The sequence below is a fragment of the Apteryx rowi genome, unplaced genomic scaffold, assembly GCF_003343035.1.
Source record: "Apteryx rowi isolate R43461 unplaced genomic scaffold, aptRow1 scaffold_571, whole genome shotgun sequence".
Lineage (NCBI taxonomy): Eukaryota > Metazoa > Chordata > Aves > Apterygiformes > Apterygidae > Apteryx > Apteryx rowi.
The window spans coordinates 104392-119344 of record NW_020450840.1 but is presented as its reverse complement, the minus strand read 5'-3'; the positions used below and the strand labels follow the sequence as shown (position 1 = coordinate 119344).

At 46.1% G+C, this 14953-nt stretch overlaps 1 protein-coding gene across 1 annotated transcript in view; it reads right to left on the bottom strand.

Moving 5' to 3' along the window:
* The window catches only part of AIFM3 (apoptosis inducing factor, mitochondria associated 3), a 56801-nt gene that overhangs the window by 24160 nt on the left and 17688 nt on the right, over positions 1-14953 (bottom strand). Inside the window, exons 3-8 of the mRNA XM_026082317.1 lie at positions 13098-13207; positions 10510-10619; positions 9914-9958; positions 9572-9668; positions 6077-6189; positions 3378-3464 (exon numbers count right to left, since the gene is read on the bottom strand). Coding sequence (XP_025938102.1) covers positions 3378-3464; positions 6077-6189; positions 9572-9668; positions 9914-9958; positions 10510-10619; positions 13098-13207 — 562 coding nt within the window. The remainder of the gene's footprint in view (positions 1-3377; positions 3465-6076; positions 6190-9571; positions 9669-9913; positions 9959-10509; positions 10620-13097; positions 13208-14953) is intronic.

The window sequence follows — 14953 nt, the reverse complement described above, 5'->3', positions numbered from 1 at the left end:
GAGATACCATACAGTRAGCCAGAGGCTGACTACCTCAAAAGGCATAGGCACTACACAGCCCACCTCAGAGCACTCTAGGTTCCTCCTCTTGGCTTCCATACCCTGGCTTGATAATCAGTGTAGTGCATGCAAATCCTTTGTTACTATTTTCTAACTGTGAATTGCTTTCTTACTGATGAAAATCAGGGGATGATTAGCACTGGCTAAAGCACACAGGCTTAGAAGGGAAGAGGTCTGTACAGTCCCAGGGCATCTCTGACATGGGTAGCTGCAGCATTGTTCAGATCTGAGTCCACTGTGAAATGTGCAATTACAAGCTGAGCACCTGGTGCTTGTTACTCATTTTAGAGTTTAAAAGAAATTGAAAGCCAGGTCTGTGAGAACCTGTCATTCCTAAACAAACAATCATTGCCCGCATGCTAAGCATGAGATTTTTCTAAAGCCTGAAAAGTGTGTCCCCCTGCCTGCATTGCCAATGGGCACAGAGAGCCACATTCCCTAGGCCATCATTCCTCCTTCTTTCCCATGATGGCTGCTTTCCCTATGGCACCCAAATGTCCTAGAGTCAGGAGAGACACATGCAGATGATCATATTCATGCCTCCTACCAAAAATGTTGCTCTGTCCCCACTTATTTACTTCTTATTGTAAAGACAAGTTTGCCATCTGCCCTACTGTCAACATTTCTCTCATGTCACCCAAAATGGCATGCTTTGGCTGGCTGTGAGGAGGTGTGGCACTCGTGGTGCTCCTCTTTCAAACTAGTTCCAGATTTTCTAGGCAAGCCTTCCTCCTCCTCCATCTCCTCCCACTCTGCCTCTCCGTGACATCAGGTTGACAAACCCAAGTATTTACAAATGACAAGGACTGACTGCTCTTAAAAGAAGACTGGTGTTTTCACATATTCATGCAACTGCAAGAACCTGTCCATCTCCTGGCACAGACTCTCAGTGCTTCTGCCTTTGCATGCTAATATTAATCATAGCGATATCAGCCCACAGCAGACACTACACATGGGTTTCATCTCACCTGTCTTTAGATGTCAGTATTTCCCCTCATGCTCCTTCTATAGTCAGTGGAAAGAAAGACACTTCTAGGGCCTAATCCATCTGTCATACTTCAGCCATCCACCACAGGAGGAGAGCATTGTGCCTTGGGCTCCACCGACTGCAAAGTGCAACTCCTTGTAGCCTATAAAGGGAGCTAAGAGCCATTCCTCAGATGACAAGGTCTGCATTTAATCAAAGGGATCCCATCCTGTTTGGCTGTGAGACACTGAAGGACTGAATTGCCATGTTATGAAAAAAGCAGGATTTGATTGCTCCTGGGATGTCTCAGAATCTGGTATCATCATGAACTCTGATCATAATTTTATGGCAGATTCTGTCCTCTCACAGTGGAAAGAGGTCCAGACCCACATGAGACTTAAATCTGACTTCCCTCCACTGTCCGTCCTACCCACCGTTTCCATCCCTATCCTTGCCCCTACATGCTGTGCTGTGTGAATGTGCAAAGGCGAGAAAGAGGACCAGAGTGGAGAGGCAAGAAGGGTTCTATAAAAGTAACAGATAAAAAGCAAGCACATGAATAACAAGGAAAACCTAGTGATTGCAGATTGCTCAGCAGGAACACCCATGTCCCAGTGCCTCAGGCAACAGAAAAGAACTCATGACACCAAAGAGCGAGACAATCACGGATTGTAATGAGGAGGCTTTGTACGTCCTCACTGACTTGGGCCAGTGAGTGTGGTCATGCTCTGCAGCCAACAGGCCAAGGCAGGACCCAGCTGTTGACTCTGGAACGCTTCAGAGCTTGAATTCCATTTCCAAATGGCACTGCCAGCTGGGAGAATGGCTCGGCTCCCACATAACAGTGGGAGCAATACCATTAGCATGCCAGAGCTCATCCCTTCACACGAGAGTCAGTTCCCAGAGCCCCCTCCTTTTCCAGGAGCACCTCAGGGTTGTACGTGCCTCCATGGAGAAGCTGTAGTGATGTACTTGGGTGAGCACTTGTCCTGCTCCCATAGCTYAGGGGAACCGGCCACCAAACCACGACATCTGTCAGCACTGTGCTGAGCACCCACAGGCAACGACAGCTCATCTGGACATATGGGGACCATGCGGAGAGGGAGACACCCTTACTAAGGAGGACAGACAAACACAAGCAAATGGAGATGGAGCCTGGTRAAAAATAATGAGTCAACTGGGAAGCTGCAAGAAATCAAAAAATATTTGAGGGGGCACAAATGAAAGCAAAGGAGAGGGGCAACAAATAACACCTGATTTCACATGCCCTGCACAGGGTGGTCACGTGTCATTTGTTTTGGAGCACTGTAACTGTCTGTCCCTGTCACTCCCTGTTGGTCCCCTCTACAGGTGACAGCATTTCTGAGTTTATCCTCTGCTTCAGCTTTATGTCCATTTGGTGGTTTTGTCATGGTTTATAAATAACTTATACTACATTTGTTGTCTCTTTCTTTCACTATAAAACACCCCAAACCTCCTGGTCTGCCAGACTAGTAGCAGGTTTGGGTGTTCCTCATGGCACTGTCTGGGATTTCATGCCTAAACCTGGCTTCTGCAAGCAGCTGTATTTCTGCAGCCACCTCACACACTCCAGACTTCGGATCACTTCTGTCTGAACAACCCTTCATCTTGGTGAAGCTCTCTTCTATTTCACCTCAGACAAGCCAGTTTACGTAATTTAACAGACAGGTCCTTGMGGAAACAGTGACGCTCTGCTGGGCCTAGACAGAGCATCACACTAAYTTCCACCCTCTTTTTCTACAGAGGTGTCTTCCTCCGTTGCCTCTGTTCCTTCCACAAAAATGCTTTTAATTTTTAAGTCTGAAGTAATTCTTTCATTTCTAAGGCTTTAGTCCCCTTGGTTCCTGTCCACATCTCAGCCAATCCAGACCTTTAATCATCTTMCTTGCCATCTCACAAATCCTTGAAGATCTCCCAGTATAAAGAAAATAATGGGGAGAGATGTTTAAACAAACGCYGCTTGCACTGCTTGCAGACAGAATATCTGGATTAGAGGCCAGCTGGTCAACCCAAATGCACATGAGTGTTCAGTAAACGGCAGATAAGAAATCACCATCACAATGGAGTTTGTATAGGATGTTTTTCCTGCCACAGGTGTAATTGTATTTAATTGTGGTTTTGAACAACCACAGGCAACCTAAGCTCCACAGCATAAAAGAACACGGGAATTAAGGGAGATGTTTTTAACATTTCTGCAAAGGAAATCAGTATGCCAAGAACAAAGACAACTGCTACATTTTCTAAACACAAAGTCTTTGTGTGCTAGCACTTGCAAAATACATTCTGCAGGCACACTAAGACTGCACCATATGAATGCTACTCTCCTCACCTGCATTTCAGTCAAGACTTCGATGTCATATGTGCAGAAGAATTCTTTAGGGCGCAAGGCAATCTGCTCAGGGTGGGAATCCATTGACTGCAGAAAAARCAATTTTCCCATTAACAGTTGTGAGTTGAAAAGGGAAGCGGAGRAATGCCTGTTACCAACACATGCTAGCAATAGCCTGAAATCTGTCYTTACAGCACTGGTTAAGAGATTTTTCTCTATAGAAACTAGAATCAAAGCTTGTTCAAGTAAAAGTCCTCATGAGACATTGGATTGGGTCCTGATTCCTTTTCTGTTAACTCAGTGCAACAGTGGCACTGACCAGCTAAAGCAGAACTGAATAACTCTAAAGAAGAAGCTTTAAAGCTAGCTTCTCATAACATGCAGAAGTTCAGAGGAGCAAAASAAAAGCCCCATTATTTGGAAAATAACCAGTTACTTGTGGAAATGGAAGCTAAAAGAGCAATAGGAAATTATTATCATTCTTTAACAAAAGCCCAAGAGCAACAGTTTCAAAAAGATGCAAGTTGAGCAGCACCACAAGTTCCCTCAAAAGCCAAGCAGAGATTTGTGACACATATCTGCTCACCTATAGCTGAAAGATAAAGGTTCTTGCTCTTCCTGGCCTTCACTAGTCAGGCAAGAGAAATCTACATTATCTTTGCAAGCCAGGCTGAGATCATATTTGAGCCCAAACTCATCTCTCCTCCTAACTCTGTAGACACAAGCTCTGATGTGGGCTAAAGCTGAGACTTAGGACTCAGCAGAGCACTAAGTGACCCGAGCCCATGCTACTCCAGACTCCAGTGCATCCCTCCTGACCTGCAATGTGGAGGGGATGGGCATGGCCATACGCACTCCATTGTCAAGTGCTGCAACATATCACATAGGACTTGCAGCAGGATCATCTACCCACACAGGCATGACATTTGGGTTTGGCCCATGAAGGACAGGGTCTGCAGGAAACAAGGGTGTCACCATCTGCCTCCAACTTGCCTTGGAACCAGGCACATACCAGGGGCTGAAGTGCAAGTTCCTTATCCCTGGAGATGGCTTGGTCAGGGACTAGGGTGAGTGGAGGCACAGCAGTGCRTGCCCTTAATGTAACTTCAGATAACGCTGTATTCAGAAGAGGGCAGTATCCTAGGACTTGAGGCAGAGTTTAGTTGGTGCAGGGTTATAGGGGTTTTACTGCAAATTCTTTCAACACCCAATGTTTATCAAGAGAGGAACTTTCAACCCCCATGACTTTGGAGCAGTGGTTCCCATGCCGGTGTGCAGCGAGGGTAGCACATAGCAATACACAACTAATACGAGTTTCACTGCATTCCACTGCTCCTGCAATGGGAACAGAGAAGTCAGCACACCAGGGAGCAGGTCATGGTCCAAAGGGCTCAAAGAGGAACACAGTCCTGAGGGAGCTTGGGATGAACTGATAACAGATGTTCAGCAAAACAGAGGCAGGGCAATGCTGCAGTTTCAGGAGACAAGAAGTCCACTGCCCACAGCTTTACGTATTCCCCCTTTATTGACTCTTTCCAGGGTTAGTCCCACTCACAATAGGATTAAGAAAAATCTACCTTTTTTCTATTCTGTTCTAGAATATTCTACCTTTTTTTTAATATGGGCTTTACGCACCTTTCAGAAGCAACTGCAGCCAGAGGTGTTTAGTGGGGTGTTTAACAAGTTATAACACATCTGTTGTGTGCAATGTTTTTTACTATTTAAGGGAGAACAGAACAGGCAGATTAACATCTATTCAAGGGGAAGGAGAGTTTCAGAGAGTTGCCTGGCTGGGACCATGACTGCAGCCTTCTCAGAGCTCACCTGCACAACTTCTGTGAACCCTGGATTCAGACTGAACCAGCTATTCCTCACCCCAAGTATATCTTGTCCATGCATAACAATGACTTGAAAGCTCTCAAAAAGCCATGTGCATATTTGCATTCCTTTGACAATCACTTTGCCTTGAGGCTTGAAGGGGAGTTAAATGCTCTGGTTGTAGAGTACCAGTCCTATAGATAAGCATCCCTGCCATAAGGGGGAATACACATACTGCCTGTTCTTATGTTATCTCCATGCTTCAAGACCAAATGCTGCTGTTCAACATGAGTTACTGTCTGATATCAAGTAAGATCCAGAAATCAGTATTAAAAATGATATTAGAAAATCATTCTGTCTCTGCAAATTGGCATGCAAAAAGAGATGTATGCCAGAGAAAGTGACCTGTGTAATGCAATCAAGATGTGATGATAACCAGCAGTGTGGATACTTATAACATGGAACAACACTGGGCAGCAAGAACCATGTGCTAATAAAAACTTGGGTAGCCAACATAATTCTTTTTGTTTAAGAAACAAAGATTTACAAGTCCCATTTCATTGTTCTAAAGATTTTGTTCTAGAAACATAAGAAAGAATTGAAGTTAACAGATCCATCCAGGCATGAGCTGGCTGAGTTAGCTGTTATTGGACCTATGCAGAATGCCCTTGTTTCTGCACTGGTGAACTCTTAGTTAAGAGTTTGTACAATTCCTCTTTTGAGTTTCATCTTTCAGTCACTAACAGAAAATTCAAGGAAAAAGAGAGATGGGATGAATGAAGAAGAAGAAACATGTTGGTGCAATGAATAATGGTGGTATAAGGTCCTAGAGCAAATTTTAAAAATCAGGAGGAAAGTGACATRCTCAAGGTGATACAAACCTTACTGAGCTTTGGTCTGTCATAGGGCAAGTGTCTGTCCATCGTGCACATTACAATCCTGTCTGAGAAACCCTCCTGGCGCAAAGTCTCTGCACAGACTAACCCAGCTGCACCTAAGAGAAGACCAGTGTTAGCTATATATATGTTGTATTTGACAGATGAAAATACTCAAGTGCTAAGAACAGTGATCCTGACACAGTTTCTCAACAGGAAGTGAAAGATGTCATTCTTGGTTTGAAACAGAACTTGATAAGTTAGAAAACAGAAGATATGGCATTGCACCTGCAAAGGCAGAGGCCTAGAGTTAGCAGTGCTGCCGGACCTATGTCCTTTGTGTCCAAGGGTCTGAGCCCTTTGCCCCCTAAACCTAGCATCCCACACAGAGACTGATTCTAAAATCACTGCTTCCATAAGTCTTGACCTTACTTTATGGCACTTCCTAAGTCAAATGGCATATGGCCGCTTCTAAAGAAAGGACACAGCCATTTGCATGGGAGACTGTCTGTATTTCCATGTCCAAGGCAGGAAGAAGAATCCTCTGTCCATGCGAATGTTACATTAATCATCTATGGGACTTCTTGAGCAGATGCTCAAACCATTACATTCCCCTAGTTTGAGAAGAGTCATTCACCTGCAGCCTCTCCCTCTGCACCCTAGAAGTCCTTGTCCCTCAGCTTGAGCATACAGCCGCAGCTCTGCAATGTGGCAGGACCAAGATATCAAACAAAATAGTCCCTGGTTCTTCCAACTTTTTTCCAAAAATCATTTGTTGACCAAGTTCCTGATGAGTTTATAGCCAAATACCAGGGCACAAAGTTCTCCAAGAGCCTCAGTGGCAAAGGGCCAGCAGGTGACTGTCGGTAGCTTCTGCACATGTATGACTATCTCCAAAATGGGCTCAGACCCTCCATCACAGTGTGCCCCCATGCAGGCCAGAGTGCTGGTCACACACTTTCCTATAGAGGATTTTGTATGTAATTTCTTACCAGGGGGAGGGAGGTTGTTTTTAAACCCAGAAAAAAAGGCGATATGCAAGCCTGATCTCTAACATTGCTCCCTGAATGAGAGGCTTGAGACAGAGGATGATAATGTGAGGGCCCCATTCAAATAAGTGGCTACCTGAGAGTGTGCTATCCCACCTGTAACCAAGCAGCCTGATGTGGCACATCCCTTCTTACCTGGCCAAACAGATGAGATATGAAAATCCAAGTTAGAAATACTGAGTCTCTTTTCAGCCTACGAAGCCCTGTTCAATAACAAAGATTCTAAGAGCCACAGTTTCAGTAATACCAATGAAGAKAAGATGAACCTGGACACTCTATCCTGTTTTGGTTTGTCAACACCATGCTCCTACTGATGAAGCCAGGGAATGGTGGAAGAAGAGAAAGCAGGGTGCTCATCTTGTGCATGTGGCCTGGAGAACATGCTGAGCAAGGACTGACTCTGCACTGATTCCAGTATTGAATCTCTAATGAGCCCTTCTCGCACATTCAAATTTTTGACAGTAAAGAACTCATCCAAATGCAAATGGATTTCAACATGGATAATGGAAGAGGACATTTCTGAATCAAGTACTGCAGCGATGCAATTGATAGCTTTGAGCAAACTAAATCAATGGGCTGCTCTTGTTTGCCCTGAGCTCTTCTGGGCAGGGCTACATCTCACTCCTTGACACAGGGTTGGTTAGGCAGTCCTTTCTCACCACTTCTTCCTCATGCACCCTGGTTTGAAATCTGCTCCTGTTGACCAGAATTAGATCTTGGTCTTTAAAAGAGCTGAAAATTCAGCTGTTCAAGCCTGAGAAAGCTCTTTCAATTACTGTTAACATTATCTGTTGGGTAACTTTGCTTACAGCTGGTCTCATTTAGCCACATCTTACTCCCAGGATAGGCTCACTGACTTCAGAATGCATGAGTGTCAGACTCCAGCTTTTATTCAACAAAGAGCAGGATCACAAGGAAGATAAAGATGCTGCCCAGCAGCAAGGGAAAAGCAGGCCAAACTGGTTCTTCCCATCTCTACTCAGGCTTCGGGCTGTGACTTAGTTGGAGTGGCAGATCACAATGTGCTCTGCATTTCCACAGCTTGGATTTGGTGGCTTAGGGGCTGTAATCTAGTGAGAATAATCCACATGCCCAGAGCAGCTGTTTCCTCCCAGCCCCAGATCTATCACAGGACAGCTTGTTTCCTCCCAGCCCCTTCCATTTCACCAAGTGCCATTTCACTAAAGGACATGATCCAGCCTAGTGTTCAACCAACTCCAGAAACAGACAAACTCTAAATGGGATTCACTCCATAAGTCTATCCACAAGAATTGTATTGTGTAGTGCTGCCAGGTTGCATGGAATTATTTCCAGTTTTAGAAAGAAGTGTCAACTCCTAAGCAGCTGGGCCCAGTTGTCACACATTGCAGTTGCAGTGTTGTCAGGGAATCTGCACATCTTTGCATAAAATCTGCATGGCAGATGCGCTTGAGATGGCAGTCCCACATTGACTCTCAGGTTCCTGGACAAAAACTCCCAGAATTTGCTCACTGCACATTGGTTCAATATCTTGGTCTGCAACCTGTGTACTTTACAAAAAATACACCACATTAGCACCAGTACATGGTGTCCCTCCAGCCTCCCCTCTTCCAAGCTCCTCTATCAAATTTGGATCTCCAGATTTGGTTACATGAGGAGGACTCCATGAAATATTTCCATTATTAATATCTTGTTGCTTTGGGTAGTAGTTGTTAAATGGAAACTCCAGCAACAAGGAGCTGATGTAAGCACAGAGCTGGTTGTACAAGCTCTCACCAGGGGAGAAGGACAGAGTGCCTCCAAGGAATACAGAAGACAGAAGCTCCCAGAGCCTGGTCCCCCAGCTCCATGAACTCCAATTGCACAAAAGTGGTGAAAGAGCCCAGTTTTATTAACAGTGCATTGGGACAGTATGACTGGAATTCCAAAAGGAGCTGGGACAAGGGCTGGAAAAAGATGGCCTGGCAGCTTTGCTATTCCATGCAGGGATTTGATGTTTACTGGGAAGATGGAAGAAGTTATCTTCAGAGAACTGGCTTGAGGTGAAAGCTTTGGAGTAGGCAGCTGTGATGGGATTAGATAGAGGTGTGCAGGCCCCAAAAGGCAAATGTGTATTCACATCACAGGAACATTTGAGAGCACTTTAAATTCATCAGTTGTAGAAATCAGGAGTTAGTAATGTATCTAGGGAGTGTGTAGAGGGAACAGGGTTAAGTGTGCCCACCATGAAGGACTGTGACAGGGAACTACAAAGCTACACAGACCAGGAGCACAGGGGCATCTTCAAAGGACTATCAATGTCCAGGTCAGAAAGCCCCAGAAGATGCTCTGGTCTGATCTTTTGGATAGGCCAGGCCAGGAAGGGAGAGAGAAGGTGAACGGCACACAGATACCAGAACAGATACCGTGTTCTCTGCACACTGTCCCTGAGAGAGGKACACACACTGGTCTTTCAACATATGCCACTCGATACCTGCACCGACGATCAACACGTTGGTACTGCTCAGGTTATAGTTGCTCAAGGAGATGCACTTTGCCATCATCTTTGTCCTCCGCTGTGTCTGCAGGGCCTGTGCCATGATCAGTGAGAACAGTCATTAATCCATTCACAGCTTTAACCTGTGTAACCAGGTAGGAGTGGGGACAACACCAGTGTTGTTATAAAAGAGCTTGGGTRGAAAGGGAACAACCACATCCTTTTGCCCAAGGAGGTCTCCAAGCCCGTGCTCAGCCAAATATTTTTCCCCCTCAACATGCACATAGAACAAGTCACAGGCCTTGTGTTTGGGATACCAAYGGCAGCTCTGCCTCTCACCTGCTTGCTTGCTCGAATGTACACCTTCTCCTTCTCGATCTTCACCTGAGGGTGACAGAAGAGCAGCAGTTTGTAGGACAGTGAGTGTCTCTGGTTTGAAGAGGGTTATTTTTCCTTCTGTGCAAGAACTATTGAAAAGAGCAGTGGTCTCATCAGCTCAGCTACACTGCATGCTTTGTGTGAGAGCTGGAGAGGCCCTCACAGCACTCACCTCAGTTCAAGGCCCTGGCACGTTTCCTGTCAAATAACATCAACCATGCAATGTTGTTCAATTTAGAATCCACCTTTCTTTACTTGATGTCTATCTCAGACATCTTTAACCAGGCTTACAGCTGGTTTCTCAGCACCACCGTATTCACACATAAGAAACCTCCTAGACTGAACTTCCACCCTCAACTTCCCAGGAAGTGTCTGATGCCTATGGATGGATGCAGGCAGAATGGCAATGGGAGCTGTGGGGAGAAAGCAGGGATGGGTGATATGCTCACCATTTGCCATCCCACCATGTGCTTGGGAAATGTTTGCTCCACACCTTCAAAGATTGTTTACCCCAACTCAAACAGTCATTCTCTTTGCTTCAAGAATGAAGCTCTCACCTGGAATCTGGGTAAGCTGTCCAAGCCAGGAAAGTCYTCTATATCACCTGTGCTGATGTTGAAGCAAGCCCCATGCCAGGGACAGCGGACTCTTCCTTTGGACAAAACCCCTGCATGAAATATGGTAGAGCAGAGTTAGCAGTTCCCTGTACCTGCCTCCTTCTCTCCCTAGAACCCTGCTGAGATCTAGCTGCAGTGATCTGGCCAGGCCATGGGAGGCAGAGGTCAGGTTTCTCTCCTGCTATCTCAGTGCTGGAGTGCTCCTGGGCTTCTTCACAATCTGAGTGCAACTTGAAGGACAGAGGCTGCTGCCCAGGGCTTCCTGCAGCAGCAGGAGCTGTGCTACTCCACACAGAGTAGTTTCAAAACCCAGATTTTACAGTCATGTCTCTATGACACTCCTCTATTCATCCATGAGTGTCACTGACCTGCAGGACACACAGCTGTGCTCCTCTTTGGATCTGGACCAGGATGGTGAACTGCATCTTGGCTACTTGACATGGGCTTCTCTAACTTGCATGTGGGACTGGTCCAGCAATTTGGGATAGAGGGTGAACGTAGTTACCAACCTGGATCCTGTATGAGGGATCCCTTTTAAAATGCCCTAACTGACAGACCCCTTCTGGTGTCTCTGAGCACAGCTGCACAAAGTGTCTGTTGAGTTCAGAACATCATTTCACTCTCTGGCAGGACCTTGGGCTGCAATCTCCTGGGACTTCTAGTCACCTCTACAGGTCTCAGTACCACCATCCACTTCAGGAACAATGGTACTACCCTGAGCAAACAGCTGCCTCAAGTAAAGCATAATTTAATTAGAGCAAGCATATTTCAGAACAGATCCTGACATAGCAGAGACTGTACCCTACCAAGAAAGGACAGGTCATGTCTGAAGCACAGAGTTTTGCTCACTGTAAATGCCTCCAAGTGTTTGCTCAGAGGCTGCTACTTTAGACTTTGGAATTTGTGCCTAAAAGATCTCACAGGCAGAGTGAACTGCTACAGTCCTGCCATGCTGGGCATGTCCTGAGTTTGCACCTTTGTTTGCTGAGGTACAACATTGCCAAGCCTCTTCATTCAACGTGCATGGGGATGCAGGGGAAGCCCCTGTACTTACTTTTGCAGCATTTCCTAGACTCCCCAGGAGAGATTCCTGGGCAAGTGGCACTGTTTCAGGGATCAACCTGCAGGATTCAGACAGGCAGGCAGGCTCTCACCTCCTTTTGCCACAGGAAAAGCAGCATGGGGATCTTCTATCTTGGTCAGCTGGCTGCTAGCCCCAGACAGAGATGTCTAAACAAGTCTGAGAGCAAGACAGCCTGCATCCAGCATTCCTGCTGGGACGGCTGTGCAAGGAGGGGATTCAGAAGGATGCATAGGTCTGTAAAGTGGTCCACTTGTCCATATTCAAAAGGGGATATGCACAAATCAAGAGAGAAAAAACACTCCCTTCTGAGAAGCTGAGGGCCTTGTCCTGTCATTCCTCTCCAGAGAAGGCGGCCACTCTCTGTGTCACAGCAGCCTTTACTGTAACTCAGATCTTGTTTCTGTGAGACAGCTTGGCCAGCTTGGACATGCTCTGGACCTGGCTGAATGGCACCTAGAGTTGCCAGCACCAGTAGTTCTTGCTTCACACAGATGTGAAACTCTTCAATCAGCAGATTGGATTCCCAAAGAGCAAGCTCCTCAGACCAGCAAGCAGGCTGGTCCCCCTGCATGTGTCCAGCTGATTGAAGAGCTTCTCTGCTAAATCAGCTAGCCATCTTCCCCAAGATCCATCCTTCAGCAAAGTACCACAGTTTTAGTGAAGTACTTGTCGTGCACATAGCCAGGCTGGCACCACCTGCTGCTGTTACTCAGGGTTTTGGTTAGTGGCCTATTTAACTTGAAGCCCATGTTGTGGGAAAGTGCCACGATGCATATTCTTAAGTGCCAAAATGGTAAACCATTGTACATCATCCCACTCTGATCAGTAAACCAGAGACACTTCTTTTTGTTACAGAAAGTATCCCATCAGTCCAAAGAGCTTCCTCCTTCCCCTGTGAACAGGATTTGATTTATAGTGGGTTTGTGTTTAAGACTGAGCATCCTGGAAAATTATAAAACTCAGAAAGTGATTCTTTTTCTTTTAAAGAAAAATTTTAACTCCTCTGTGGAAGAAAATCAATAAACAGAACAATATGAAAATCCTCATAAAACCAAGCTTTGCTTGGAGACAATGAGCCGGGGCGGTTTCACACAGTCAAAAAAAGGTTCAGCTCCCACTTGAAGAACAAAACAGAAGTCAACTTTAATGATACTAGTGCAGCTCTGTTCTTCAAAGTTACCCAAAGAAACTTCAGCCCTGCTATTGAGGAGTGACAAACTGGTGTCATCAGCAAACCAAGCTTGAGGCAAAGTGCTTAAGGAGGCTTCTACATCCCAGCTTTATGAACATGAGTTTCCCTCACCAAGAAGWTGCCTGTCCAAAGCTGACAATGAGATTCTGCACTGACCCATGCCCAGGCAGCTCAGCTGGATGAATGCAGGGTTGTCTTTTGCAGATGCTTTGATTCCTGTCCTTAATCTCATACCAAGTGACACAGACTGACCTTTCACCAGCGGGGCCCCATAGTGAGGACATTTGTGTCCCATTGCATAGAATTCGCCATTCTCCTTTATCAGCAGAGCCTTCCCACAGCCCAGGTCCACTTCTCGCATCCTACGAAGAAAGAGCAAGGAAAGCACATGGGACAGCATCCACCTGGCAGTAAAAGTCATTCATCTCACTATGTACCACAGCCTTGTTCACTGGTCTGGCCAACTCCTGCTTCCCTTTAACTCACTTACTGGTGTCAGTCGCTCCTGTTATATAGCTGATTCTGGAAGTCGCTCTGTGCTGTTCCCAGCCTGGGTCTGATCCAAAGCTGGTTTCCTGAGTGGCATCTTCTCCATCTTACAGGCAGTATGGTTTTTCCCCTCAGCACCCTCCCTAGGAGGTAGCTCCAGAGCCCCTRCTTAGCTGGTTAGAAAGTGGCTGCTGGGTTCCACAGGACTAATGGGAGCTAGAAACCAAACTGGTTTTAGACTGGCATTACATCTCTTCCTGGTGCCTGCAGAGCAAGAGGTGGGTTGCAGTAGCTCAGCAAATCCTTACCAGGCCTCCRTTCACCCAGATAGTCAAAGCAAAGACAGCATTTCTGAAATTAGAAAATCAGGTAGTGCCCAGGAGAGGAATCTCTGGCTCCTCTGTGTACTTTGGCCTTCGGGTATGTCGGTGCCTCACTCTTGCTATTTTCTGTGCACTGGCAAAGCATGAGCTGCCCCTCTAACACACAGAAAGAGATGCCAAGTTAAAAGGACAAGACTAGTCATCAGGTGTTGCTGAAATCTTAGTCAGCTTTAACAAGTCATGCCCTGTTGAGCAAAGGTGACTGGTTCTGGTCATGTCACAGCATCAACGATGCGAGTCACATTTTTCTGTTAAAAACCTCGGGACAGCAAATACCTACACTTGACCCCATTGCTGATTTCCTCTGCAATTTTTGTTCATTAGAACTCACAAAGCAACCTCCTTTCCTGCTCTGGGTTTGTTGGCCCTTACTCTGCATTACAGATGGGACTTACTTTCCCTGCTGATGCCTGCATCCAGAGCCACATTTGCATATGAGCCAACTTAATCACCACACAGTTCTCCAGTAAACAGGCAGGTGCGCTTTGAAAGCTTGCAACTGCAACTGTTTGTAGTCATAGCCTAAACACATCATCTGGACTTAAGTGTGATTAGCACAGCAAGAATCCTTTATACACAAAATTCACAATTTTCAGGCCTTCTGAGTCCCCCMCACACACTGTGGAGTGTATTCACCTGACTATTTCTAGCTATAGGGGCAGTGCAGTCTACCCAAGGATTCTTAGATGAGACTGACTTTGCCCAGCACTGAAGAGGAGTTTACTCCAGCTCTCTACTCTCCCACTATGTCTCCATCAGACCTTCATTCCAACATGTCCTATCCTCACCTCCTGTTCTCCCCATGCTGCTACTCCCTTTCCAACCAACAGCCCACAACACCCAATACACTCTGCCTGCCAGTGCAATCTCCAGACCTGTGTGAGGTGCTGAACCTCTTCACAATCTGATTATCAGAAGCTATTTCCCTAAGGCAGAGTCTTTCAGTTAACAGTCAAGGAATGCAGAGGAGAGACACGGAGTGAGTCCTCCTCTTGCAGGGAGCTGGGCATAGAGCTAACACAGATCTCCTTTTCCCTGGGTGGAAGAGAGGAGGACAGCTCCTCTCTTCCACCCAGAAATCTTGTCCCAGCAGAATCTGATGTTTATCTGGAAATCTTGACTGTTCCCATTGCACTAAGTGGATCATCAGTACAGCAAGCCTAGCATATAGGATGTACTGTATACACCTCTGGTGTACACACATCAAATTTTGTGCTCAGAAAAACGTACCGGCCR